At 37.5% G+C, this 26,301-nt stretch overlaps 2 protein-coding genes across 2 annotated transcripts; one reads left to right on the forward strand and one right to left on the reverse strand.

Annotated features, from left to right (window-relative positions):
- Positions 1-596: 596 nt before the first annotated feature.
- lgals8a (galectin 8a) lies at positions 597-14,879 on the reverse strand. Its single transcript, XM_082148518.1, has 9 exons — positions 14,720-14,879; positions 14,450-14,538; positions 9,085-9,295; positions 6,851-6,979; positions 6,508-6,558; positions 5,801-5,827; positions 2,244-2,332; positions 1,937-2,102; positions 597-1,640 (listed from the first exon to the last, which is right to left on the reverse strand). Exons 1-9 carry the CDS (start codon positions 14,756-14,758, stop codon positions 1,491-1,493), a joined length of 951 nt encoding a protein of 316 aa, XP_082004644.1. The 5' UTR covers positions 14,759-14,879; the 3' UTR covers positions 597-1,490.
- Positions 14,880-15,128: 249 nt separating this feature from the next.
- galca (galactosylceramidase a) lies at positions 15,129-25,316 on the forward strand. Its single transcript, XM_082148474.1, has 17 exons — positions 15,129-15,420; positions 15,508-15,576; positions 15,679-15,742; positions 17,760-17,873; positions 17,980-18,119; positions 18,204-18,242; positions 18,340-18,467; positions 18,553-18,708; positions 18,790-18,914; positions 20,267-20,394; positions 20,504-20,593; positions 20,689-20,778; positions 20,864-21,008; positions 21,089-21,269; positions 23,001-23,164; positions 24,402-24,478; positions 24,559-25,316. Exons 1-17 carry the CDS (start codon positions 15,292-15,294, stop codon positions 24,700-24,702), a joined length of 1,983 nt encoding a protein of 660 aa, XP_082004600.1. The 5' UTR covers positions 15,129-15,291; the 3' UTR covers positions 24,703-25,316.
- The last annotated feature ends 985 nt before the right edge of the window (positions 25,317-26,301 follow it).

The raw sequence follows: 26,301 nt of genomic DNA on the forward strand, positions 1-26,301 counted from the left end.
TACATATGACTTGTCTGTGCTCAAAGCAGAGAAGAAAACGTATATTACAGCAACTTCATAACTATTATGTGTTAAGTATGTTGCTATGGATGAAAAGTGACCCAGACAAGAGGAGAGAACGCATAAAATAGGCCTTTTTAAAGGGGGTGCCGGTGTTGCCAGTCTGAATGACCTCAGTTGGGGAGGTCACTAATTTATCCTTACATATCAGTGACGATGACAGTGACAACAGATGCTGCTTCATGACCAACCTGAAGAGATTCTCCAGCACCAGAACCATCGCTGATATTGCCTCGATTGAAAAACGTAAATGTAAATTGATCAGTTGACTTAACTAAATAATTTTAAAGCAACGGGTTTCCTCACTTTTAAGTAAATAAACCATGCGTAATTAAATTTAAGTTATGTGGAATTGTCAAGTTGACATAACTTAATGTATTCAATTACGCATGAAGTATATTTAAAAATATTTAAAACATGAGATTTTTCTGATTCTTATTTCATGTCAGGCTTTACAGGGTTAATGCTTTCTACTGAGATTTCTAAATCCAAATGGATTGAAAAAAACATCACAAAACACAACTGTAACTACCAGACATTGTAAAAGGTATATATTATATTTTTATTATATTATAATATTGCTTATTTCTAATACATTGATCAACATCTCTCAAAGGAAAAACAAAAACAAATGAGATTTATATATTTTATAATATATCACAAATTACCAGACAATTCTAAAAACTATTAGTAGCAAAAAGCAATTATAGGCCATTGGAATATTGCATAGATCTGCAAAAACTATCAAATATATATATATATATATTTTTTTTTTTTTTTTTTTTTTACTGATCTTCAGTTTCTTCAGTTTAAGGCTATCATGCCAATGCATTAGTGCAGGCTTCATTAGCTAATCATCTGCTTCTCTGATGTAAAATTACACCTTCTGCAGAAAGGAAAATGAAATGTTTTAAGAAACTCAACTTCAATTATTATACTCATTACTGAAAAGGTTTATGGTTGGATCAGGATAGGTATGTTTATCTACCCTGTAAATCTGTAATTGCAAATGCCTGGAATTAGTTTGGAATGATTCCGAAACAAATGGCTGGACAGACAGACAGTAGTTACTGTCACACAACCATTAATATCCTGCCAGATGGGAGTTTTTTCCATCCATCTGTTATGTTCGTGGTCTACAACCTTGTTTGACCATTACAACCATGTCGCGGAATATTGATGCTAGTTTAAATGTGCTAATAGTTAGATAAAGTGGTTGAGGAGTATAATTTCAAGACAGATTAAACAGTGATAGTGGCATAAAAATGTAAACAGACCAAACTCCAGGTCTAGCATACTAGTCCACTTTCATATTACAACTTGAACAAGGTAGTTAAAATAGTTGAGATTAGCATAGCCACAGGAGTCACAGGTTGATTAAATATACTTGGTTGGAGAAAACATGGGAATGGTTTTCAGGCTGGAGCTGCTCACCACATCTTGACATCCTTGAGCTCTAGATCTCCCACAATCTCTAGCACATCCACACAATTCAGATCCTGCACACGGTGCCTGTATTTCAGCTGGTGGAACCCGTTTACTGCCACTTTAAACTCCTCAGCTTCACACAGGATGATCATCTGCCATGGAAGGGCATGAGGTAGAAGTCAGAGTTCAAAGAGCAGATACCATTCAAAAATACAAAGCTACAATGTATAAGATGCACATGCAGGATCTGATGAAATATCTAACTAAATCATGACCTCCATCCTGTATGTTCAAAGATATCTTACGGTTTGCTATTAAAAATGACACTGAATGCTAAGTGAACCAGGACTAAATGTATCATTTTCTTTTTTTGGTCCGGACCAAAAGAACCAAGAGAACCGTGACTACAAGTGTGAACACACCATTAATGACAGGAAATGTCTGATACCTCAAAGTATTGACCAGGTGAGAAGGGAAAGCTGGAGAGGCTGCACTCCTCGGACCCCCAGCAACCCCACAGGAAAGAGTTTCGAACAAAGATTCCAGTCTTAAAACGAGGGTTTAAGTGAAAAGCAATGTCCTCTGAGTTACTGATGCGTAAGTTTACTGAGAAACTATGGGGATAAAGGAAGATATAGAAGACATCAATACATAATTCAATGAGAAATAGGTTAAAAATGACAAAAAGCATTAATTATATATTATATATCTATAATATTCCAGTGGTATTGCTGCTGGTTGTTTTCTTCTCACACCTCTGTGGGGAATCAGTGATCTGCCCCTTCACCATAATGGAATCTCCTGGACGCAATCCTTTCGCAAGTTGGCTCCTAAAAGGAAGACTCTGGAGAGAAAAAGGACACATCTTTCAGATTCAGCAGGACAAAGACAAAGTGCAATTTACCCAACCCAAAACCACCGATGACACTGGATTTTATTGTGGCCACCAACCACAATAATAAATCACAGCTATTATTACCAGTCACAATTATTACAAGGCTGGAATACACTACACGACTTTTAAAATCGAAACATATCCTAATTGTCATGCACTGAACAACTGAGGATCACACACTACTAGACTTTTCAAGTTGTTCCAACAACTGCAAACTAACGCAGAACGTTGCCTCGTTGCATGACAAACAAAAACAATGCATGTTCTAAAATCTGCTCAAAATATAAAATATGTTGAAAATATCATAAGCTACACGATTTCCTGTGAAATCTGTTAACTACAACTAGCTCTGACTCTTCCAGAATGCAAACAGGGCAAAGATCTCTGCAAATTCGTGTAGTGTATTCAACCCTGCTCCTGGAGACCCGCTGTCCTGCAGAGTTTGGCTCCAACCCTAACCAAACACACCTGAAGCAGCAAATCAAGTTCTTTAGGACAGAGATGGGCCGCATCCCAAATCACATACTTTCTATTTAGTATGCGAAAAACAGTATATGACAAAAGAAGTATGACTGAATTCACAGTTCTCATAAAAGAGTAGGCAAAAAGTAGCCAGATGACTGACTTCTTCAGGCGAGATCCTGAAGTGTGTATAAGATGGACACTTTACTATCCCATGAGGGCACGGGAGAGGGTTTATGAACGGCAGTGAAGCGAAGCAACTGATGCTGGTAGGTCACGTGATAATGACAACATGGCAAATGTAGTACGTCCTGATTACATTCATACTATATAGAACATACTTTTTAGCGGTCTCTCTCCACACTCTCAAGAGAGTATGGGATTTCGGACGCAGCCATGCCATATTATTAAGAGATATGAGGTTCCCTGGCTCTACCATTGGAGAAAGCATAACGTGTGTGCCTTAAAAACAAATCGCATTTGTTTAGAGTTGAGCGACAGTCAGTCACTGTTAGGGATACCATAGAAATGAATGAGAGTGGCCGTAAATTCCAAACTGTCGCAAACTTGTCTGTAGGTGCGTTTCCATTACAGATTTGCGCAAAACTCTTGCGATTTTTTCTAGATGTCGACAAAAAACTATTGCGAAATGACACAGTTTCCATAAACCGATGTTATGCGAGTAAAACTTAATTTTTTCCTCTCTCGATAAGTCATTCCAAAAATCATAGCAACGGATGTTGGTAGGTTTATGTATCTCAGCCACCACACTGGCCATTATTATTAATCAAAGGAGATGTATGTGTGTTATCCAAGCATTAATGGCAAGGAAATTCCCTTAGCCTATACTTGAGAGCAGCACATTTGAGGTGTTTCTGGGTGTTTCTCACTCATTTCTGCTTCGAGGTCTTGATTGTGGCATTTCTTTGAGGTTTAGAATCCAGTATTCCTGTAATTCTTTGGTCTTTTATGAATTTAATAAAGAACTCTGTCTCATATTCTGTCCAAACATACCACGTCATCTACGTCAGGTGACCTGTAAATGCGCAAAAACTGTTTCCATTGCAGTTTTGCGAAATATTTCTTTTTCGAATTGCCTGAAAAACCACCTCATCACGAATTGCCTGAACAACTTTTTTTGCGATAAATGGGAGTTTTTGCGAAATTTACGTGTTTCCATTGGGCGTATCTTCAATTCGCAATTTCAATTTGCGCAATTTGAAGGGTAATGGAAACGCGGCTTGTGACTTTCTTATAAAACAGGATTTTTTTTGGGTGTAAACTCAAAAAACTAGATAAATCCAAAACAAATATTTCATGAAGAACATGTTGAAGATTAGCCGATAGGCTGTCAATTCATTAAATGATAAACTGTTTTCCCACAAAAATGGTTTATTCAGCATAGTGAAGCCTGTCCTCCATTGACATCCATTAACAAGAAAAAATCCTCTGGCCTCCTTTCCTGGTGTCCGCAGTATTACCGTGAAGGCTTAAAGCCTTACAGCGCCACCAGGAATGCTTGCAAATCACATGCAGGTGTGCAGAAGCAGGTTGGATATAAACTTCACAGGACAGTTTTGGCTTGCTTAGTTGGGGACATTTAATATTCAACAATATTATTGATCTGCTTACTTAAAGGAGCCGTATGTAAGATTGTGGCCAAAACTGGTACTGCAATCACTTTCAAATTACTGTAGAGCGGTGTATCCCCTCCCCCTCCCCCCTGACTCGAGGTTGCCAGATAGGCTGCAGGATCCAGCAGGAACGTAGGCTGCTACGTAGCTGTGGTAACTAGAGCAGAGCTGGCAACCCCGGTGCCGAAACACTACTGACTTCGTGATTGGTAGATAGGTGGAGGGTGGCGCTTCAGGCCAAAACACAAGATGACAACATCAACATCAGTTGAGGGCTGCAACTTCACTTTTTAAATGACAATATCCTGGTCGGACTACTGTTGTCAGTGATATAAGTATTTGAAATGAACATGATTTCTTTATGTCTAGTGACATATCAGGGCCATTTTATGATTAATTGAAATACATTTCTTACATACAGCTCCTTTAAGGTGGGCGATGACGCAGTTTTCTTCTAGAAACAAACTTTGTTGTATTATTTTCATGTTATCACTGTGAAGCTGATTTGAAACAATCTGTATTGTAAAAAAGAGCTATATAAATAAAGGTGACTTGACTTGACAGTGGGTCTCCAAAGCAGGGCTGAAGATCTCTACCTTAAGATGTTCCAAGTGCATTGCAATACTGTATGGTTGCTAAGGTGTTGCTAAGGCATCTGTTAGGGTATTATAGGTGGTTCCCAGGGCATTGTTAGGCAGTTGTTAGAGTTTTCTGGCGGTTGATCCGTAAGCCACGCTGTAGGAACAGAAACCAAGCCATTGACAAAATGTCATCTCCTTCATCATGGTTGGTTAGAACAAATCTCAGATTTGCACGGAAGAAATGATCAAATCACATCTGGTTAGGTCATGGTATTAGTCTAAGGGATTATTGCTCATGTCATCATTTGCTAGGAGAAAATTGTAAGTCTGATTACTTAGAAAAGTAATGGCACACTTCTAGTTCACCCAAAAATTTAAATTCATGAATGAGCAATAGTATATATATATATATATATAGATATATATATATATATATATATACTGTATATATAGTGATGCTTGTCCATTAACAATAAGAAAGTGAAGGTGAATACACCATTTCTTGAGGTTGTAGTCTTCCTAGAAGTCCCTGATCAGTAAGGTGCTTGCTGTAAAGGCCTGATTTAGGGGTCAAAGTGACCTGGTTTCTGTCCAGACTGTGAGGCACCCACCTCAATTTGATTTCAATCATTCTGAAATCAAGTTATGCAGTTTGATCTGTAGTCAAAAGTAATAAAAACTGCATGTGTAAACAATTTCATGTTTGCCCTTTAGGAAATTATAGCCTGACATGTACTCACCATGTCACCTGACTCCGACATGACTGACTATTGGATGAAAGAGGAGGGGAACGTTATAAATAAACAGCTTCAGCTAAACTATCTATTTGAAAAATTATTTTCATTTTCAATTATTTCAATTATCTTTTTGCAAAACAAAGATACACATCACTTCACTAACACACATGTGCACACACACTACCGTACAAAAGTTTGAGGTCATTAATATGTATTTTTTTAGAAAGAAATTAATACATTTATTCAGCAAGGACATATTAATCAAAATTTTACAATTTTACTACAAATAAATGCTGTTCTTTTGAATTGTTTATTAATCAAGGAATCCAGAAAAAAATATAAAAAAATTAATGAATTAATACAAATTTATAAATGTTTCTTGAGCATTAAATCATCATATCAGAATGATTTTGAAGAATCATGTGACACTGAAGACTGGAGTAATGATGGTGAAAACTCAACTTAGCATTCACAGGAATAAATTACATTATAAAATATATTAAAAGAGAAAACAGTTGTTTTAAATTGTAATAATAGTTCGCAATATTAGTGTTTTTACTGTCTTTTTGACCTAATAAATGCAGTCTTGGTGATCATGAAGTGACTTTTTTCAAAAACATTACTAATCCCAAACTTCTGAACAGTGGTGTGCATATATATAGAAATTAAAAAACACAATGACTAAAAACAACATCAGCGTAGTCACTTACATAAGGCAGTGATCTTTTGCTCACAGCGACGTTTGTAGGTGTGATGGGGTTCTGAAAAAAATATCACATCATCATGTTTCCATCCAAAAATGCACTACCAACCACATCATAAACAGTAAATGTGCTGATCAAATAAACAGTGTGTGCATCATGTGCCCCTGACCTACAGTCTACAATTGATCTAATACTATTCTCTACATATAACTATACTATATTGACATTATTTGTGCATATACAGTATCTGTCAATCCCACTATCGGTCAGTTTTCAGGCTACTTTAATGCAAATGCAAAAATGTTCTTTAAATGGTTGGAAATCCTAATAAAAAGAAAAAGCAAGTTACCTTACTCACTGAACTGGGAATGAACCCAATGGCCTGAATCTGAACCTTCCCTGATACGGCCAGCGTGTCCACCTTCTTGAGCTCTAACCTGTGCCTGTACTCCAGCAGATGAGAGCCGTTTACCGCCACCTGGAGGAGATTAATCAAACTATATGCTTATTTTAAAAACAAACAAGTCATTTGTGAAATCACAACACATTTTTCCTGTGCACTTCCACTTCTTTTGAAGAACAAACAAGTTCATGTTTGAGAGTGCCATCAACTGAAAGCATGTGAATTAAAAACACGATTTGCTGATGTCACAGCTCTCATTGGCTTAGAAATACTTATCTTATTTAAAATTATACTCTATTAACTCTACTTTTATATTTCATGTGTGAGAATAAAGTACAACCTCTATAGAATTATATATAGGCCTAGCTCCTAAAAGGACAGTGATGGACACAATATGAGATGGGAGTAAAAATTTTATTTCAATGCTTTAGTGTTTGCTCGTGACAATTTTGCATTCCCTCGAGAAAGTTAGCAAACCTTTTGTGTTCTCTCAAAACCTTTCCTAAAGAAACTTTTAATTCACTCGCAAAATATATGAAATATAGTTTTTCCTTCCATCTCATATTATTTCCATCACCAATTATGCCGAACCCTGAAACGCAACAGTTTTTTGCGAGTGAATTAAATACATTGAAGTCTAATTGCCCCATCTCCTTTAATTACCACATCCCTTTACAATGATGAGATTTTAATCATATTTCTGAAATCATGTCTTTATTCGACTGAAAAGATGGACAAGACACAGATTTTGAGAGTTAAAGGAATATTTCACTTAAAAAATAGTTCACTTAAAAATGAAAATTCTGTCATCATCTTGAAGATGTCGGTAAAAAAACAGTTGATGGACCCCACTGACTTCCATAGTATTTTTTTTCCTACTATGGAAGTCAATGGTGTCCATCAACTGTCTGGTTACCGACATTCTTCAAAATATCTTCTTTTGTCTTCAGCAGAAGAAAGAAATTCATACAGGTTTGAGGGTGAGTAAATGTCATGATGAAAGAATTTTCATTTTGAAGTGAACTATTCCTTTTAACTCCATTGACCTCCTTGAACTGAAATATTACAAACATTAAATTAGGTACAAAAGCAGCAGTTTTTTAAATACATTAATTTCATCTGTAACAAAGAACAAGCAGTATCTGCTTTTGCTAAGTTGCATAGATCTCTATATCACTATATGAATGTTTTATTCCTCCCTTGACTGCAGCCGCCTACTCTCGTCTACATTCAAGGTGTTTGGCATCTCAAACACGTCTAATGTTTTGATCCACAGAGCCACCGTGTTTACACTTTGGGGGACAGCTTACCTGCTGCATATTAAGGAGAAAGTATTTTAAAAGTGCAGTAAGCGATTCCTGAGAAACACAGTTGATATCTGAAATCAACCCAAATGAACAAACCCTTCATTGCTCCGCCCCCAAAATGAACGAACATGCAATGCAAGAGTAGATGTCTCTTTATCATAGCTAAAGCGAAGATGACAAACGAACAACAAGCAAGAACAAAAAATTAACACACAGTCCACAAGAGTATATAAAAGCAAGAGTTGGCTGTTAGTCTCCAGCAGCAGCAAACTGTCCTGTTACTACAGCTAATATTACAACAACACAGTATATCTTGGTTCTGTGAAACACAGAAAAGCCAATGTTACTCACGTATGGAGGAGCAACAACTCAACCCCGGCATCCATTTTCTGGCCTTCCCGCTTCAGTCTCTCCAGCGCTGGAAAGCTTTTCTAATATTAACACTGGTCCTAAAGTTCTTGCCTGATCATAACCCTTCTTTTTCCAAAGATAATCCTCTGACCTTTCTCTTTTGTAATGTCTCTCAGCCATCTCTCTTTCTACAGTCTTTCTTCAAATCTCCCTCTTGCTCACTCTCTCTCCTCCCCTGTCATGAGTGGACACGCCCCCTACTGCTGATTGGCTACAAATGTGTAGTGGCGCTCAGTCTAATCCACTTTCAACACCAAAAAAAAAAAATAATAATAATAAAAAATGCTTACTGCACCTTTAACATCCAAAAATGACCCACTTCAACTTTACACATACAGCTAATATAAAGTTGCTAATGTATCATTTCAAACAAGAGAAAGAGATTAAAGCTGACATCATATGGCACCAGAGATAGATGCCACTGAACAGAGGAGGCAAAGTAATAAAACGCAAGTTTATAACCTTGAACAAATCTTTCTGCACGAGTATGATGATCTCAAAGGCAGTGCCGTGCCTGAAGGGCATCAGGTAGTGGATCTCCTCTTTTCCCCAGCTCTCCTTCTCCAGCGTGTTACAGACGATGTAGGGAGAGCGCTTGAAGCGAGGATTGAAATGAAAAGCCACATCTGCCCGAGGCTTCACGCTGCTCCCGCAGGTCAGGTCCACCTGAAACCTGCAAGACAGTTTACAGATTCTCACTGTTTGGACTGGATGTGGATATGAACATATACCAGGGTGTTTCAACAGATTTCAACTGTATTCTTTTTGTTATATGGTTGTTAACCATCTTGGAAACTTTGACAATACCGTCATCATTTATTTTTATGAATAGATTTTATGAATAGAATATTTTTACGCCTGTTCAGCACGCAGACTTTCATTCTTAACATATGGTGATGACTGATGATCTAAGCAAAGAATAAAATAAAGTACTTCAATTTGTGTGAAAATTATATAAATCTTTCCACATTTTTTATTTCCACAAACTGTTCCTCAGCTGTACCATAATTTTTATTTTGACCAACAATTTTACCACTAATAAAGTTTTTTCAAACATTAATGTACTTGGTTACCAAAGAGACAATGCAGGGTGTCTACAGATATAAACAAGTTAAATTTAAGACTTTTTAAGACCTTTTTAATGCCACTTTGAATTAAATTTAAGACCAAACCTGTGATGGAAATACACATTATATTACATGCGTATATGTAATATTTAACATAAGTAATTGAAATAATTTAATATTCACTCAGGGCCTGAATTTCATTATGGAAAATGGGGGGGAAATCCCCCCTTAGGTGATTCTTATGGGGGGGGGGGGATTTTTTATTTGAGGGGGGAGTTTAGACTTTTTTTTTTAATTACATGTATCTCGCCTAATGTATGCTCACTCATTGCATTTTTACAATGGGGTAATTTTGGTCTTAAGAATTTACACAACACAAGGAAGCTTGATTTCAATCTTTGAATTAAATTGAAAAAAGTAGCACAAATAAATACAATAGAATAAAGATACCAATAAATAGAAATAAAGAGAAAAGTTTTTGCTTAGGTCTAACACTAGTATTCAGAAATACTACAGAGACTGAATAAAGTAATCAAATGTAAAATAACACTGGGTAGTATTTTTGTCCTGACTAAATTAAATACATAGGCTATTAATCCTGATTCCTTAAAATGAAAGCTATGGTTTGTTGTTTTGACAACCAAATGAATGACAGACACATATGTCTGCTGTCCCTTTAAGAGCTAGTGCACGGATCCTGTGTTCAATATACGGTCATGTGCGATTTATGCTTATTTAAGACATAACCGACTGTGTTTAGAGGATACTCACCAAGACCGAAATTAACATCATTTTCGCATGTTTTTGACTGTTAAAGCGATCAAATCCACGAAAAATAACTTTTGTTACCCGCGAGCTGTTTGTGAGGCGGCTTTACTCTATGTACATGTGTGAAAAAAAACATCTCTCAGACAGCGCGCAAGTACAGAATAGTTTCAAATCGCGTGAATGTTTAAACTGGTAAAACTTTAAAAGACGTGCAAATGATAAACTTTAGTTACTCATGATGCAATGCTGGCTCGATTATGCAAGTGACAATTCCGTCTATCCCGACTCCCGAAACCCGAGAGTGTATTATCGCCGCCTGGAGCTCTTAACGAGCTTATAGAAGACCGAAATTCGAGCTCTGCACTACTTGTTTATTGAACTAAAATCAATGTAACATTTGCAATCGTGAGAATATTCAGCAACATAGCTCCCGTCATGTTATGTTACTTAACTATATCACATGTTATAAATAAAAAAAACTCAACATTTTGAATTTTTACCTCAGTATGTTTCTTCTGGGAGTTTTTTTAATTTTTATGTTTGCCGTTATGCTCATTTGCCATAAAATCTATCACAGAGACAAGCAGCGCGAGCCTCAACAGCGTTACCAGAAAAAGCCTACATTATCATTATCAATAGCTGTTTATGTAATAAAATCTGAATCATTCTCGCGATTCGATGCTTCACTGGTTATTTGACGGATTTTAGGTCCGTCAGACTGGAGAAATTTTAGCGGTAACGTGACCAGAAATATTTAAGACCTATCGAATCTGAATTTAAGACATTTTAAGACTTTTTAAGGCCTTTTATTAGGAAAACTTTATTTAAGACATTTTAAGACTTTTTAAGGACCCGCGGCCACCCTGCAATGGTGTAAATGATTAGCATGATGGAGATGAGATGCAAGTCATGTGATGTGTGAGGAAAATTAAGATTACATTATGTGAAAATATCAATTAATTGTGTATATAAGATATATAAAATGCTAGCCATGAAATTAGGCAAAAGAATTGGCTAATTTCTGAGAGTTCGGTAACACTTTAGTTTAGGGTCCAATTCTCACTATTAACTAGTTACTATGATATTGTCTGTTTATTAGTACTTATAAAGCACATATAAATGTCTTATTCTGCATGACCATATTATACATCCCTTAATCCTTCCCAATACATAAACTTAACAACTATTATTAAGCAGTAATTAGGAGTTTATTGAGGCAAAAGTTGTAGTTAATAGTAAGTTAATATATTGAGAATTGGACCCTAATCTAAAGTATGACCACAATGTCATTTACATCACAGAATGTTCTCAAAACACAAAAAAGTATTTGAGATGGAAGATTGGAAATGACATTTCATTTCAGAAAAAAAGAGATGCGTTTCAAAATGAAATAAATCTAGTGATTTCCACTGTGAGAGTTAGTTGACAGTAAAAGTGTGTGAAATATGTTTTAAGGGCCAGAAATGGCCATGAAAAAAGGTTTGGTGCTTCTATCATCTCTTATTTCTATTAATATAATATTTCCCTGCGTGAGTAAAGTCAGCATATTCAGTATATAGAGGAAGTTGGCTTATAACTAGAAAGACCCCTTCCACCTCAACTGTTACAGGACTACCTCAAGTACAGTCTGGGGACTGCAGTGACATGTACAGGGTTAGTTCACCCCAAAATATTTTTTTTATGTAAAAAAAGATCCCGCAATTTACTCACCCTCAAGCCATCCTAGGTTTATATGAGTTTCTTCTTTCAGCCAAACACAGTCTGAGTTATATAAAAAAAATATCCTGGCTCTTCCAAGTTTTATAATGGGAGTGAGTAGAGCCTGAGATTTTGATGCTCAAAAAAGTGCATCCATCCATCATAAAAGTAATCCATACGCTCCAGGGGGTTAATAAAGGCCTTCAGAAGCGAAGCAATGCGTTTTTGTAAGAAAAATATCCATATTTAAAACTTTTTAAACTATAATCACTCTGGCGGAAGAGTGACCTCTGACCCTAAACTGCGCTTCTGAAGGCCTTTATTAATCAGAATCAGAATCAGAATGAGCTTTATTCGCCAAGTGTGCACAAACACACAAGGAATTTTTTGTGGTTTTTACAGGAGCTCCTGGTACATACATATATGACATTAGAACAGGCATTTAAATGAGAACATAAATAAATAGAATAAACAATAATAATAGTTCTAGTATACATCTGAAACAGAAGACTTATGTACAGATTTGTGCATTGTGTGTACAGCTCTATAAATAAAATTTGTATATGTATTTACACACAAAAAAAAAAAAAAAAAAAACTCTTGCTTCTCTCTCAAGTACTGAATGAATTATACAGCAGGTGTTAATTGCTGTTTTAGCTGTTTAAGCTGGAGATAGCATGGGGGAAAAAAATGTTTTTGTGCCTAGATGTTCTAGTGCGCAGAGATCTGTAACGTCTGCCTGACGGCAGAAGTGCAAACAGGTTTTGGCCGGGGTGGGAGGGGTCTGTGATGATGTTCCCTGATGTTTCTAGATTTTTATTATTAATGACGCTTATTGTTATTTAGAAGAAGAATGTCATTATTATTATTATTATTTGTATTATTATTATTATTATTTAAAAGAAGAATGTCATTTTTATTATTTTGTCAGTCTGAATAATTTTTTTGGTCATTGAAAGCCTTTCATTACTAAACCCAGTCCGTGCACACCTGCCGGGCCTAACCCTGGCCTAACCATCGTTTCAAAGAATAGTACAACGGCGAGCGCGTCGAGTATAAACGCCTTGTCCGTTTGGGGAGGTGTGCGCGCAGTCTGCGGAGACTCGCGCTGCGGAGCCAGGCGAAAGTATAAACAAGGCGTGAACTGTCAGGTAAAGCGCACAGGCTCGCAACTGAAGGAATACATATGCCTACAATTCAAATGCTTTGGTAAAGTCACACAACTTAAACATTGAAGTCCATGTTGCACAAAAATAAACACTGAAGTTTATAATTACTATGTTGTTGTTTTTTTACAGTGGGTCATAATATATCATATCTTTTAGTTTGTCAGTGCGTTTTGTGGTGTTAGGAATTGTTTTTCTGCGCATTCCCGCACTCAAAACGTGCGTACACCACCTCCTGAGCTGGCGTAGCATTTGAGCGTGCCGTACGCCAACGTTCATATTGATAAATCTCAAAGTCACCGTGGTTTTGGGTGTACGCCAGGTGTACGCTGGAAATTTGGTGTACGCACTTTTGATAAATGAGGGCCATTGTGATTGTCCCACTTCAGGTCCTGAGAGATGGTAGTGCCCAGGAACCTGAATGACTCCACTGCTGTCACAGTGCTGTCCATGATGGTGAGAGGGGGGAGTGCAGGGGGGTTTCTCCTAAAGTCCACTATCATCTCCACAGTTTTGAGCGTGTTCAGCTCCAGGTTGTTATGACTGCACCAGACAGCCAGCCAGCTGTTCAACCTCTTGTCTGTAAGCAACTCGTCACCGTCCTGGATGAGGCCAATGACTGTGGTGTCGTCTGCAAACTTCAGGAGCTTGACGGAGGAGTCTTTGGAGGTGCAGTCATTTGTGTAGAGAGAGAAAAGCAGTGGGGAGAGAACGCACCCCTGGGGGGCACCAGTGCTGATGGTAAGGGTCCGAGATGTGACTTTTCCCAGCCTCACTAGCTGCTGCCGGTCTGTCAGGAAGCTGATGATCCACTGACAGATGGAGGAGGGCAACCCCCTGGAGTTGTATGGATTACTTTTATGACGGATCATGGATGCGCTTTTTTGGGCTTCAAAATATCAGGCTTTATTCACTCCCATTATAAAGCTTTAAAGAGCCAGGATTTTTATATATATATATATATATATATATATATATATATATATATATATATCTGTGTTTAACTGAAAGAAGGCAGCCATATACACCTAGAATGGCTTGAGGGTGAGTAAATTATGGGATAATTTTCATCTTTGGGTGAACTACCCTTTAAGGTGGAAATGATATCGAGATTGTTTGGGTTCTCACCTGTCGGAGTCACTGGGGACACTGCCCTGGATGAGCACCATCTCTCCGGGATGAAGTCCGCCCAGGATGGTCCCAGCATAAGGAATCGTCTACAGGCAGAAATTGGGACATGAGACACAATGACTCAGTTTGTCCTACCTTATAAGTCAACAAGATACAACAATTAACGCTTTCATTGACAGATAAACAGTTGAAGTCTAAATTAACTTATCCGTCTAACGTTGCATAGAGACCCATATAAGGAAAAAGTATAAGTAGAGTAAATCTTACTGGATTCATTATTGTTTGTTTCGCATTTGCGACAGACATATTGACGATGCTGTTCCGAAAGTCTCTTTATATGCTGTTTTTACGAGTTAATCACCAGCTGAGGAAGAAAATATAAACGCTTTCTGCACTTTCACTTCCGCATGTGTTCAGTGACCAATCAAAGCGCGAGGTGAGCGCGACGCGTTCAGTGACCAATCAAAGCGCGAGGTGAGCGCGACGCGTTCAGTAACCAATCAAAGCGCGATATGAGCGCGACGCGTTCAGTAACCAATCAAAGCGCGATATGAGCCCAACGCGTTCAGTGACCAATCAAAGCGCGATATGAGCGCGACGCGTTCCGTTTTCTAATTCTAAAATATAAATACTTAATACAAATGACATAATTTCAGATATTTGCATGCACTGTTCTTGAATCAATGAGCTCACGTTTACCTCCTGCATGTCTGTATAAAGAACAATGACATAAGAGGAGTTTCACTTGCAGTTCGATCGGAGCACATGACACGGAAGTAGCTGCACATAAACATCATGATTTCAGGCTTCAGCAGCAGTTAAAAATCATTCATCAAAACATGCAAACATACACTCTGCTGTTCATTATCTCCTGTATTTTGGGGTGCTCTGCTCAGTTTTATGTTATAGATGATCGGATTGGATTAGGGAGAGAGTTTGATGGAATAGGTGGATTAAGCGGAGGAGGAGTAAGTGAAGTTTTGTTCACTTTTTAAAGTGAGTCTGGATAATTGTGTCGGTGGTTGCTATTGACAAACTGTCGCTTTTATTCTCAGGCCACTTCGAGACTTCTTGTCAACTATGAAGAACCGTATCGGAGTCAGATATTGGATTTCTTATTCAAGGTATTGGGTCACGTGAGCCACAGATGTGTGATATTTAAAGAAGGACATTTTTTGGAATAACCGAATGTGTTGTTATTATGTTTTGGGTTTGGTTTTATTCAGCCCAACTTTGGAGCTTCACTGCACATCTTAAAGGTAGAAATAGGAGGCGACGCTCAAACTACAGGTAATAAAGTGAATATGTTGTCTGTCTGACTTGTCCTGATCGATTAATTTGTTCAGTAATTCATTAAAAAATTAATTCATACAGTCAAAGATTTGAACACACGATACACACCTTTTCTATAATAAGTATGTTTTTGATTTAAAATTAATTCAGGTGGAGCATAAAGTAATATATATATATATATATATATATATTCCTGACAAGAAACCCATAATTAGTAGTTTGGCATAATATTGTATTGTTTCATAGCAAACTACGCTGTCAATGTGAAAAAAAATTGAAAAAAAATTGTACATGAATGAGTCATATGATGCAAGTCATGTGGTACCAGCATGACAAATACAAAAAATGACATGATGATGAAGTGTTCATTCCTGAAATTCTCTGACATTTGACCTTTTCATGACAAATCAAGGTTCATTCAAGTTGTAAAATGTCATGTGATTTTGCATGAACTCCATTATTGTCTGGTTGAGCCAAACAAAATGACAAAAGAAGTTCATCCGGTGAAGGAGCAGTGGGCTGGATAGGAAGGACAGTGGAGTTCAATGGACCAGCCGACCTGAGTTTGAATCCACCTTTTTCCGATCATATTCTTCTCCCTTAACAAAAACAAACAAACACTGGTTTGACTTTATTTTAAGGTGTCCTTGTTACAGTGTAATTATACATACAAGTACTGAGTAATATTAATTAACTACATGTACTTACTGTAGTTTGGTTTAGGGTTAGTTGCGTGCAATGTGTAACAGGGACACTGTAAAAAAAAAAAAAAAAGTGTTACCAAAAGCCGATGGTAACACTTTTTTTTTTACAGTGTCCTTGTTGCACATGTTGCATGTGCTTGCATTTAAATTATGCGTAGTGGCATGCAACTAACCCTAAACCAAACTACAGTAAGTACATGTAGTTCATTAATATTACTCAGTACTTACTGTATATGTATAATTACACTGCAACAAGGACAACTTAAAGTCAAACTGGTGTTTGTTTGTTTGTTTTTGTTTTTAATAAAGAATAGAGAAAACATTCTAAAAGTGTAATTTACTTTTAGAATATTTAGAATTTTTTTTGTTACCATGCTGTTGATGCTCTCTTCCTGGGACTTCAAGGACATCTTTATTGATCAATATTGGCATAGTATCCTGAATATGTTGTTGTTATTACATACTGGTTTATAATGTACTAGAGTACACTGAGGTACAAATAGTATAAATAGCAAAAGTATAATTAGCATCTAACTAGAAATATTTACACTTAGTGGAAAAAAAATACGGTTACACTTTATTTAAAGGTGACGTACTATAGGTACATTGTATTTACTCAAATAAGTACTGAGTAATATTAATTAACTACATTTACTTCTTATAGTGTTAAGTTTGGTTTAGGGTTAATTATGCATAATTTACTGTTATTACTATAGTAAGTACATGTTGTAACATGCATCTACGTCACCTTAAAATAGTGGGTAATACTTTATTTTACAGTGTCCTTGTATATGTTACAAGTACTTACCATAATAACAGTAAATGATGCATTATTACATGCAACTAACCCTAAACCCTCAACATACCCTAACCCTATAGTAAGTACATGTAGTTACTTAATATTAATCAGTACTTAAATATATAATTACACTGTAACAATGACACCTTAAAATAAAGTGTAACCAAATAGTGTTACCGAAAATAGTGTTTTCCCTCAGTGAAAATAACGCTTTTTGCACTTAGCAAATAGACTCTGCATTATGTAGACTATATGTTTTTTTTTTTAAATAAGACAATTTTAACTTTTGATTGACCCAATGATAGTGATGCAAGGATAGTGTGGAGTTATTAAAACTATAAAACAATTATAATGTAAAAAAATTTTTTACACTTAATTATACAAATATTTCACACTTAGAAATACATTTTTAGACTAAAACAAACAGTCTCAGCAATTTAGGTTTCCAGAAACACTATTAAGAAACTTCAAGTCTGGATTACTGACCTTTTTCTTCCCGTTTGATTGACAGATGGCACAGAACCCTCTCACATGCACAGTAAGGATGAAGGGAATTTTTATCGGGGATATGAGTGGTGGCTTATGAAAGAAGCTAAGAAGAGAAATCCAAACATCAAGCTGATAGGTAATCTATTTGTTCCATACTGAATTTGCCATTTATATTATAAGGACAGAAATAATGTAGAGAATACCACAGATATTTGACTTGATTCAATGGTTTGATTTTGAAGGTCTTCCCTGGGCATTTCCAGGATGGGTTGGATATGGAACCCAATGGCCTTACTTCTTTCCAAATGTTACTGCCAACTATGTTATTACATGGATCATGGGAGCAAAGCAGCATCACAACCTTGACATTGATTATATTGGTGTATGTATTGCTTATAATTAGTCTGTTACTGATGTCTATTTTAAAGTGAACCTTTATTTGAACTAATTTTGATATATTTTTCAGATATGGAATGAAAAAACATGTGATCCAGCATACATTAAGGTAAAAAATAGTCATCTTAGTTCCAGCCTAATTACCTTGGCAATACGATTATTAAGATTTTAGTCAGTCCACATTTATCTGTCTGTAATTTCCATAGGTGCTAAGGGATATTTTGGACAGAGCTGGTTATACAAATATCGGCATCATTGCTGCAGATGGAGACTGGTCAATTGCAGCTGCCATGTTGAAGGATTCATATCTGAATGATGCTGTTGAGGTGATAGGGTGAGCAGTTTAGAACATTTGGCCTTATAAACCCATATTATCAACCAACTAGCTGAGTGTAGTTATAGTTTACAGTCTTTTACAGTGTCCACTACCCAGGCACCCACACGGTGAAGGAAGCTCTGATGACGGAGAGGAAGCTTTGGTCATCTGAAGACTACAGCACCTTTAACGACGACATCGGTGCCGGATGCTGGGCTCGCATTCTGAACCAGAACTACGTGAACGGCAGAATGACCTCGTGAGCTGTTTTCATAAAACTTTCGCTATCTCTGCACTGTGATACACATGATGTGCTCAGAGTAAGTCTGCTTTGTTTTAGGACTATATCCTGGAATTTGATTGCAAGTTACTACGAGAATCTGTCCTTTGGTGGAGATGGGCTGATGACAGCGGAGGAGCCCTGGAGTGGACATTATGTAGTGGATTCTCCCATATGGATGACTGGTAACATGTTTACAAAGCTCCTTTCACACAGAGCATTGATCCCTAAAACAATTGCCGTAGATTTGCTAGAGTGCCTTGTGTGTGAACGCAAACACATTCCGGGATTTATCCTGGGATGGGGACCAAGTAACATTTCTGGGATCAGTCCCGTGAACATGCCCTGTGTGACCAGTTCTGTAAGGGGTGTGTCGTAGTGATGATGCATGTGTCGTCGCAATTACTTTCAAAATTGCCCTTATGTTTTCAGATCATGTTATGTTCATATATATATATATATATATATATATATATATATATATATATATATATACTGTATATATCAGTACTGTGCAAAAGTCTTAGGCATGTTAATAGGGTTAGAAATTGGGTTATCCACCTTGTTCCTACGCCCCATGATGATTTGCGCGAAATATGGGAGTAACTACTGATACTGATACTCAAGCATCAAAAAGTTTATAAAGACAACGTAAAAGTATTTCAAACTATTAGGGGTGTAAGAATATATCGCAATGCAACAATATATATCGTGGATAGTTCACCCAAAATGAAAATTACTGTGAGAAAAAAAATATCAAGTTTTAAGAGTTTTAGTGTCAGTACTACATTAAACTACTATATATAATGTTGAATATAATGTATACTAATGTAATGGGGGAATATTTGTGAGTCCTGATAATGCCAAATGTCTTATGTTACCAGTAAAAAGTGGCCTACATCATTTTAAATATATATTTAGTCAGTGACAGAGTGCAAGCATATTCGTCTAAAATAATTCTGTATTTTCAGCTTCAGAATCATGAATATTTTTAGTCTGGTGTCACTATTGTCCTGGGTTTCCAGCACCAAGTCCAAGCCTATTCATTTATACCCACAATGTAATACCAAATTTAGCATTTTCATCAACAGTGCCTATTTTGTTAACCTTTTATCATATGTCTTGGAGTATCGCAATTATATCATCTTGTGAGTTCAGTATCATGACATGAGGGTGTCGTTACACCCCTACAAACTATGAATCAAGCTGTTTAATCCAAGTATTCTAAAGAGACAATCCCTTTATATTATGAACAGATTTCGTTTTGGCTTTTATTCGCATATAAACATTGATCAACGCAAATACATATATGGTATACACTTATATATTACTGCAAATGCATTATATATGGTAAATGAATCCCAACCCTGCTTGCTTTATCTTCTAGAACAAACATCATTGGTTTTCACGCACCAAGTAAGCCCGTGGGACTGAGAATGGCTTCTTGTAGCAGATGAATGTTAGTTATTTCCTCGATGAGTGTTGAATTTTGTTTCTGTTTCCTGTATGAATTTCTTTTATTTCTTTTTCCCTGTAGCGCACACAACTCAATTTACACAGCCAGGCTGGTTTTATCTACAGACGGTGGGGAATCTCACCAGTGGAGGAAGCTATGTGGCTTTAACAGACCGTAAAGGGAACCTAACAATTATTATTGAAACCATGGTGGGTGGTTAATATTTTCTTAGGTCTTGTGAAGGACACAAGTTTCAGTGAATAATTTATTTTGACCTCTATGCACAATATGTACACTCCTCCACTTTTCTTTTTCTAGACACACAATCACTCTCAGTGCATTCGTCCTCCTCTACCGTACTTTGACGTTTCCCCTCAGAAAGTCACATTTCAGCTCAAAGGTTCTTTTGTAAGTGCAGTTCTGTCCGTTCTTGATATTTCAATCCATTTATTTCTTAACCTTAAGGCTTAATTTTATGTTTTCTGCTTTCATCTTTTTTTCAGGCACATCTCACTGACCTTCAACTGTGGTACTCAAAATTGGATTTTGAGACCAAAAAAGACACGCTCTTTGAGCAGAGGAGTCCTGTTAAGGTTTAATTCAATCAGTTCAGTCCATGTTTCATGTCTTAACACATTGCAGGATTGGCAGTAAAGGAAACTTCCTGTTTCCACACAGGTCTATAATGGTTCCTTCACCTTAAAACTGGATGTCGATGAGGTTTACACAATCACAACAGTCACCACTGGACAAAGAGGTTCAAACCCAGAGCCCCCCAAATCCCGCCCGTTTCCGAAGAATTACTCTGATGATTTCACTATTGGTAAGGAGTATTAGTGTCAAAAGGAAACTATTGGCATTGACTCAAATGACATTTCTAACAGCATTTATTTTCATTCCAAGATGTCCCTCCCTTCTCTGAGGCTCCGTATTTTGCTGATCAAACCGGCGTGTTTGAGTACTTCAGAAACAGCTCAGATAATGCCTCGCACGCCTTTACCTTACGGCAGGTGATCACTGAACGGCCGGTCACCTGGGCTAGAGATGCCGACCAGACCATCAGCATCATAGGGGACTACAGCTGGTATGTTTGTCCTCGGAACAGTGATATTTTGATGAGAAGATATATATATATATTTTTTTTTATTACACACATCATACAATTTTTATTAGCACATACTAGCACATAAATATGGATCTGGATGTCTACAATGCTAATAAATGTTATGACTCTTAAAGGTTGTATCAGCGATTTCAGGCCCAAACATAACATAAATGATCACATTCATCTAATCTTTCCTAACGATCCGCTAGCTGCCCGCCCCAAAAAAACAATTGCTTTCAACACCACTCAAAACCAAAATAAATAGTGTTCCAAAGCAATTGGTGTTGAAAGCAATTGTTTTTGTGCGCAGATCTCAGAGCCTAGGCTGCCTACAGAGACGCGTTTTTTTGACGGCCTGCTTATGGGACGGGCAGCTAGCGGATCGTTAGGAAAGATTAGATGAATGTGATCATTTATGTTTGGGCCTTTTTTGGGCCTGAAATCGCTGATACAACTTTTAATGGGCCATATCATACACCCGGCGCAATGCAGCACCAGGCCCGACACAAGTGTTTTTTGCTAGTTTCAGTCCGACGCAGTTATCATTTTCACGTCCTGCGCCATGTTGTTTAAATAGCAAATGCATTTGCGCCTATTTGTTCGCCCATGGGCGTGCTGGTCTGAAAACGAGGTTCAGGCGCATTGTTGACGCATTGCTATTTTGAGGCAACTGAAATAGACTGCGCCATTGACTAACTGAAACCTGGTCTAAAGTCAATGGCACAATATTTATTTTTGTTATTTAAAGAGTGCGTTAGTAATGTGCATCTATAGGTGGGTCCATAACGCGCATACACTCTGCTTATTATACACACACACTCTGCTTATTACACACACAGGGGCAGCAGCAGCACACGCAGCAGCACACAAACATACCAAATAAAAATAAAAGGATTACAATGTAAAAGATTATTATTGTGTACATAAAGATATGGTGGAATCCGGCTTGTCCCGTAGATGGTCTAATCACACGCTTTAACCTTGTGCATGAGCAGATCCGTTCCCTCTCTAGAGAAAGCGTGCAGTCTTTCCGCTTGCAAATTCCGCCATGTTAATAGCGAATCCGCCATGGCGCGAGCGCAACTGGCTTTTAAAGGGAATGGGAGATGAGACTCTGATTGGTTTATTGCACGTTACACCCAAAACACACCCATTACTCATTAAGAGAGTAGGGACAACCCTTTTAGACCATGCGCCGGGTGCGGCGACCATTTTTCCCGTCGTTAAACTAGCAAAAGTGAATTCGAACAATATTTTGCTTTTAAATTTGCTGATATTTTTGTGTGTTGTAAGCCTGAGGAAGGTTGAATGACCGAAATTTTGTGATGATGCAAGTTTAGACTAATCTGTTGGATTTATACACTTATTTTGGACGTCCCAATTTATATTGGACGTTTATCCACCACATCTACGAATGATTCAGGGGTGCGAAGCTCTATATTTTTTATTAAGAACACACACTTTGCAAGATATTTTATGAGATATAATTCTCTGATAACCAAGGCACTCCTTAATTAAAATGTCTTTATTACAAAAATGACATGTCCTAACTGGACAACTTTAAAAAGCCCACGCGTAGCGGCATGGAGCCTTCTTCAGGGCTCCATATTTTATGAGATGTTTAACTCAATACTGCAGTTCTATAGTAAATGGCATTGATTAATTGTGCCTCATAATTAATATAACCAAACTTCACTCATGTCTAACTAGGACAGACCTGAATGTGTCCTGTGATGTCCTCATTGAGACGCCCATCACTGGAGGTGTGTTTCTGGCGGCCAGGGTTGATCAAGCTGGAGAATCCGTCCGAGAAGCAAAGGGTGTCTTTTATTGGCTTTATGCGAATGGAACCTATAAAGTGACAAATGACATAGGTAACAATTTTGTATTTCCCTTTCTTTGAGTACAGCATGTTCATTTTGGTTATATCATTATAAACAGGGTTTGAAATTAAGTTTTCTCTCACCAGCCAATTTTTAAGCTACACCATAAAATTACGGGTAAATAAAATAAAAGAAGCGGGTTTGTGTGTCAACTTGTCGGAGTGTCGGAGTGGTGAGAGAGCGAGAAAGTGCAGCTTGTATCGTGTTTTCTGCGGAAAATGAGTATTGAAACCGTTTCAGATATTTCAGTATCGTTATGTATCGAAAAATCTATATTTTTGACAACACTACATTGCACTTAGTTAAAGGGGTGGTATAAAGCCCTTTTCACAAGATGTAAAATAAGTCTTTGATGTCCCCAGAGTGTGTATGTGAAGTTTTAGCTCAAAAAAGCCCCACAGATATTTGTATATAGCATGTTAAAATTGTCACTTTTTGAGGGTAAGCAAAAACGCATAGTTTTTGTCTGTCCCTTTAAATGCAAATGAGCTGCTGCTTCCGGCACAGGGGGCGGAGCTACAACAGTCTGTCCTGAAAATTTCTAAAACTTTTAGCCTTTTATGTTCAAACCGGAGTCAGACAAAGATGAAGAGACTCAAGAAGAAGTGATAACATGTAGACAACATTTCTGAATGGTTGATGAATTTATGTAGCTTATGTGTAGATATCTTCTAGTCATTGATTAGCATATTCTGTCATGATAATCTATAAATCGTGTTCCCGGGGGTGGGGTTTATGTAAATTTTAGGGTTTGTGTGTGACGTCACTAACCCGGGAGGAATGTTGTGTAGTCCCTACCAGCCGTTTCTTTAAGCAAATATATCCCTTTGCTTTGAACTTTGAGTGTTGTAACTTTGCAGATGTTGTTTATGCTCAAACAGCAACATTACACACTAACTAAAGTAAAAAAAAAGTGAAATCATAATCAACCACCCCTTTAAGTTTATTACATCAGATGCCTTTTTAAAAGACCACAACTGAAAAATGTATGTATTATAAATAAAATTCAACCCGCCAAAGTGGCTAGTAGGAGTGACTGCGTTACACGCCACCGCTGAAATCCAACCGCGGTTAGCGGGTGTTGATATCAAGCCCTGCTTACTAAGCTATATGAAATAATTTTTACCCTGATTACAATCTTAATTTTGTTTTTACTTAGTTTGGTTCATACCTGAATTAACCATTTTTGTTGTATTTGTGACTGATCTTTATGTTTTTCACACTAAAGGTGGAAAGAGAGTTCTTGCTGAAGGGCTGTCAGGAACAAGGGAAGGTGTATGGTATACCTTAACCCTTAGTGTCAAGGTAACATCTACACACTTATGTGCAACCTTTTAACTATTCATTATGTCTTTGTTCTAAACTGTGCATCTTTTGGTCCACAGGGATATTTTGCCTCAGGGATGCTGAATGGCTATCCGCTGTGGGAGAACGCTGTTGTTCTCGAACCCAAGAATGGATGGACTGCACTAGGAACTTTCTCTTTTGAATATGCACAGTTTGATAATTTTGAAGTAAATGCATATTGATTTCCGCTTACTTTGATACCTCACATTCATGTTTACTTGATTATTACAAGTTCACGCCATGTCAGAATTACCGTAATTACGCGTCATCGTAGAACTCTCAATTACAACAAGAGCTCTGACTTGTACCACATGACCTCTGCAATCTAACTCAATCTAATTCATTTTGCCGTTGATGATGTTGGCATATAAACACACAATTCTAAAGATGTGAACAGCTCCGTCACAAGTTGTCGTCTCGTAATTATGGTAATTTCATGGCATGAACACAGCATTTTGGTGCATTGACTCCTTTCACCATGTTCAGGTTTCTTAATATCTTTTTTATTTTAGTGCAAAAATAACACTGTAATGAATGTCTTATTTTATTTTATTTGGTGATTTGCCTTTTTTTTTACTGGAATGATCGGTTTATGATTGGGGATTTATAAATGAGGAATGTGAGTATGAAATATTAATCTTTAAAAAGGGACATTCTGTGCCAATAAAGCTGAAGTAGACAGTGAATGACTTGCACTACCAGTTTAAAGTCTGGACTTATTTGTTTTACACGGTTTTAAATTGTACTTGTATCTTATACAGAATAAAAATTGTGGAAAAAAATTTGTTTGAATGACTCCTTCAGTACTGCTTAGAAAGGATGTGCAACATAAAAAGATAAAAGAGACCTGACTTGTACAAGAGCAGTCTACACGTAGGCTGTGTTCGAAATCGCCCCCTATATACCCTCATTCACTTGTCCCTACATTACTCAACTAATATAGTCCACTTGAAGGAGTGAATGAAAACGAGTGAGTGAATTCGTTCACTGAGTGCACCGGAAGAGCTGCTGTTTTTGCATAGTTTGTGCTTGCTGTCTAATAATCATTTGAAACTTAGCACACTGGCAGCTCCAGTAGCAATGAAACGATTTATCTTGAACTCTGTCATGGAAACTAGCATGTATAAACCTTATTAATAATAATAATAATTCGTTACATTTATATAGAGCTTTTTCTGAGACCTCAAAGCGCTTTACATGGAAGGGGGGGAATCTCCTCAACCACCACCAATGTGCAGCATCCACTTGGATGATGCGACGGCAGCCATACTGCGCCAGAACGCCCACCACACACCAGCTTACTGGTGGAGAGGACACAGAGCGATGCAGCCAATCAGTATATGAGGATGATTAGGAGGCCATGATGGACAGAGGCCAAGGGGCAAATTTGGCCAGGATGCCGGGGTTACACCCCTACTCTTTTTCGAAGGACATCCTGGGATTTTTAATGACCACAGAGAGTCAGGACCTCGGTTTTACGTCTCATCCGAAGGACGGTGCTCTTTTGGCAGTACAGTGTCCCCGTCACTATACTGGGGCATTAGGACCCACACAGACCACAGGGTGAGCACCCCCTGCTGGCCTCACTAACACCTCTTCCAGCAGCAACCTGGTTTTCTCAGGAGGTCTCCCATCCAGGTACTGACCAGGCTCAGCCCTGCTTAGCTTCAGTGGGCAACCGGTCTTGGGCTACAGGGTGATATGGCTGCAGGCCATATCAACAAATATTAAACAATTTAATAATCAATTAAAAAGCATTTATTAATACCTGTAGGATATTA

The sequence above is a fragment of the Leuciscus leuciscus genome (assembly GCF_965113295.1).
Source record: "Leuciscus leuciscus genome assembly, chromosome: 19".
NCBI lineage: Eukaryota > Metazoa > Chordata > Actinopteri > Cypriniformes > Leuciscidae > Leuciscus > Leuciscus leuciscus.

Bases quoted from the DNA above. Each gene is read 5' to 3' on its own strand.
- lgals8a (XM_082148518.1), bottom strand. From the start codon at position 14,758: ATGTCTGTCGCAAATGCGAAACAAACAATAATGAATCCA. The intron at 6,559-6,850 runs GTAACTTGCTTT...TATTTTTTTCAG, and splicing joins TTCCCAGTTCAGTGAGTAAG to AACCCCATCACACCTACAAA. The intron at 2,333-5,800 runs GTGAGTACATGT...TTTTCTCTCCAG, and splicing joins TGTCGGAGTCAGGTGACATG to AGTCTTCCTTTTAGGAGCCA.
- galca (XM_082148474.1), top strand. From the start codon at position 15,292: ATGCAAACATACACTCTGCTGTTCATTATCTCCTGTATTTTGGGGTGC. The intron at 15,743-17,759 runs GTAATAAAGTGA...TTTGATTGACAG, and splicing joins AGGCGACGCTCAAACTACAG to ATGGCACAGAACCCTCTCAC. The intron at 20,395-20,503 runs GTGGGTGGTTAA...TTCTTTTTCTAG, and splicing joins CAATTATTATTGAAACCATG to ACACACAATCACTCTCAGTG.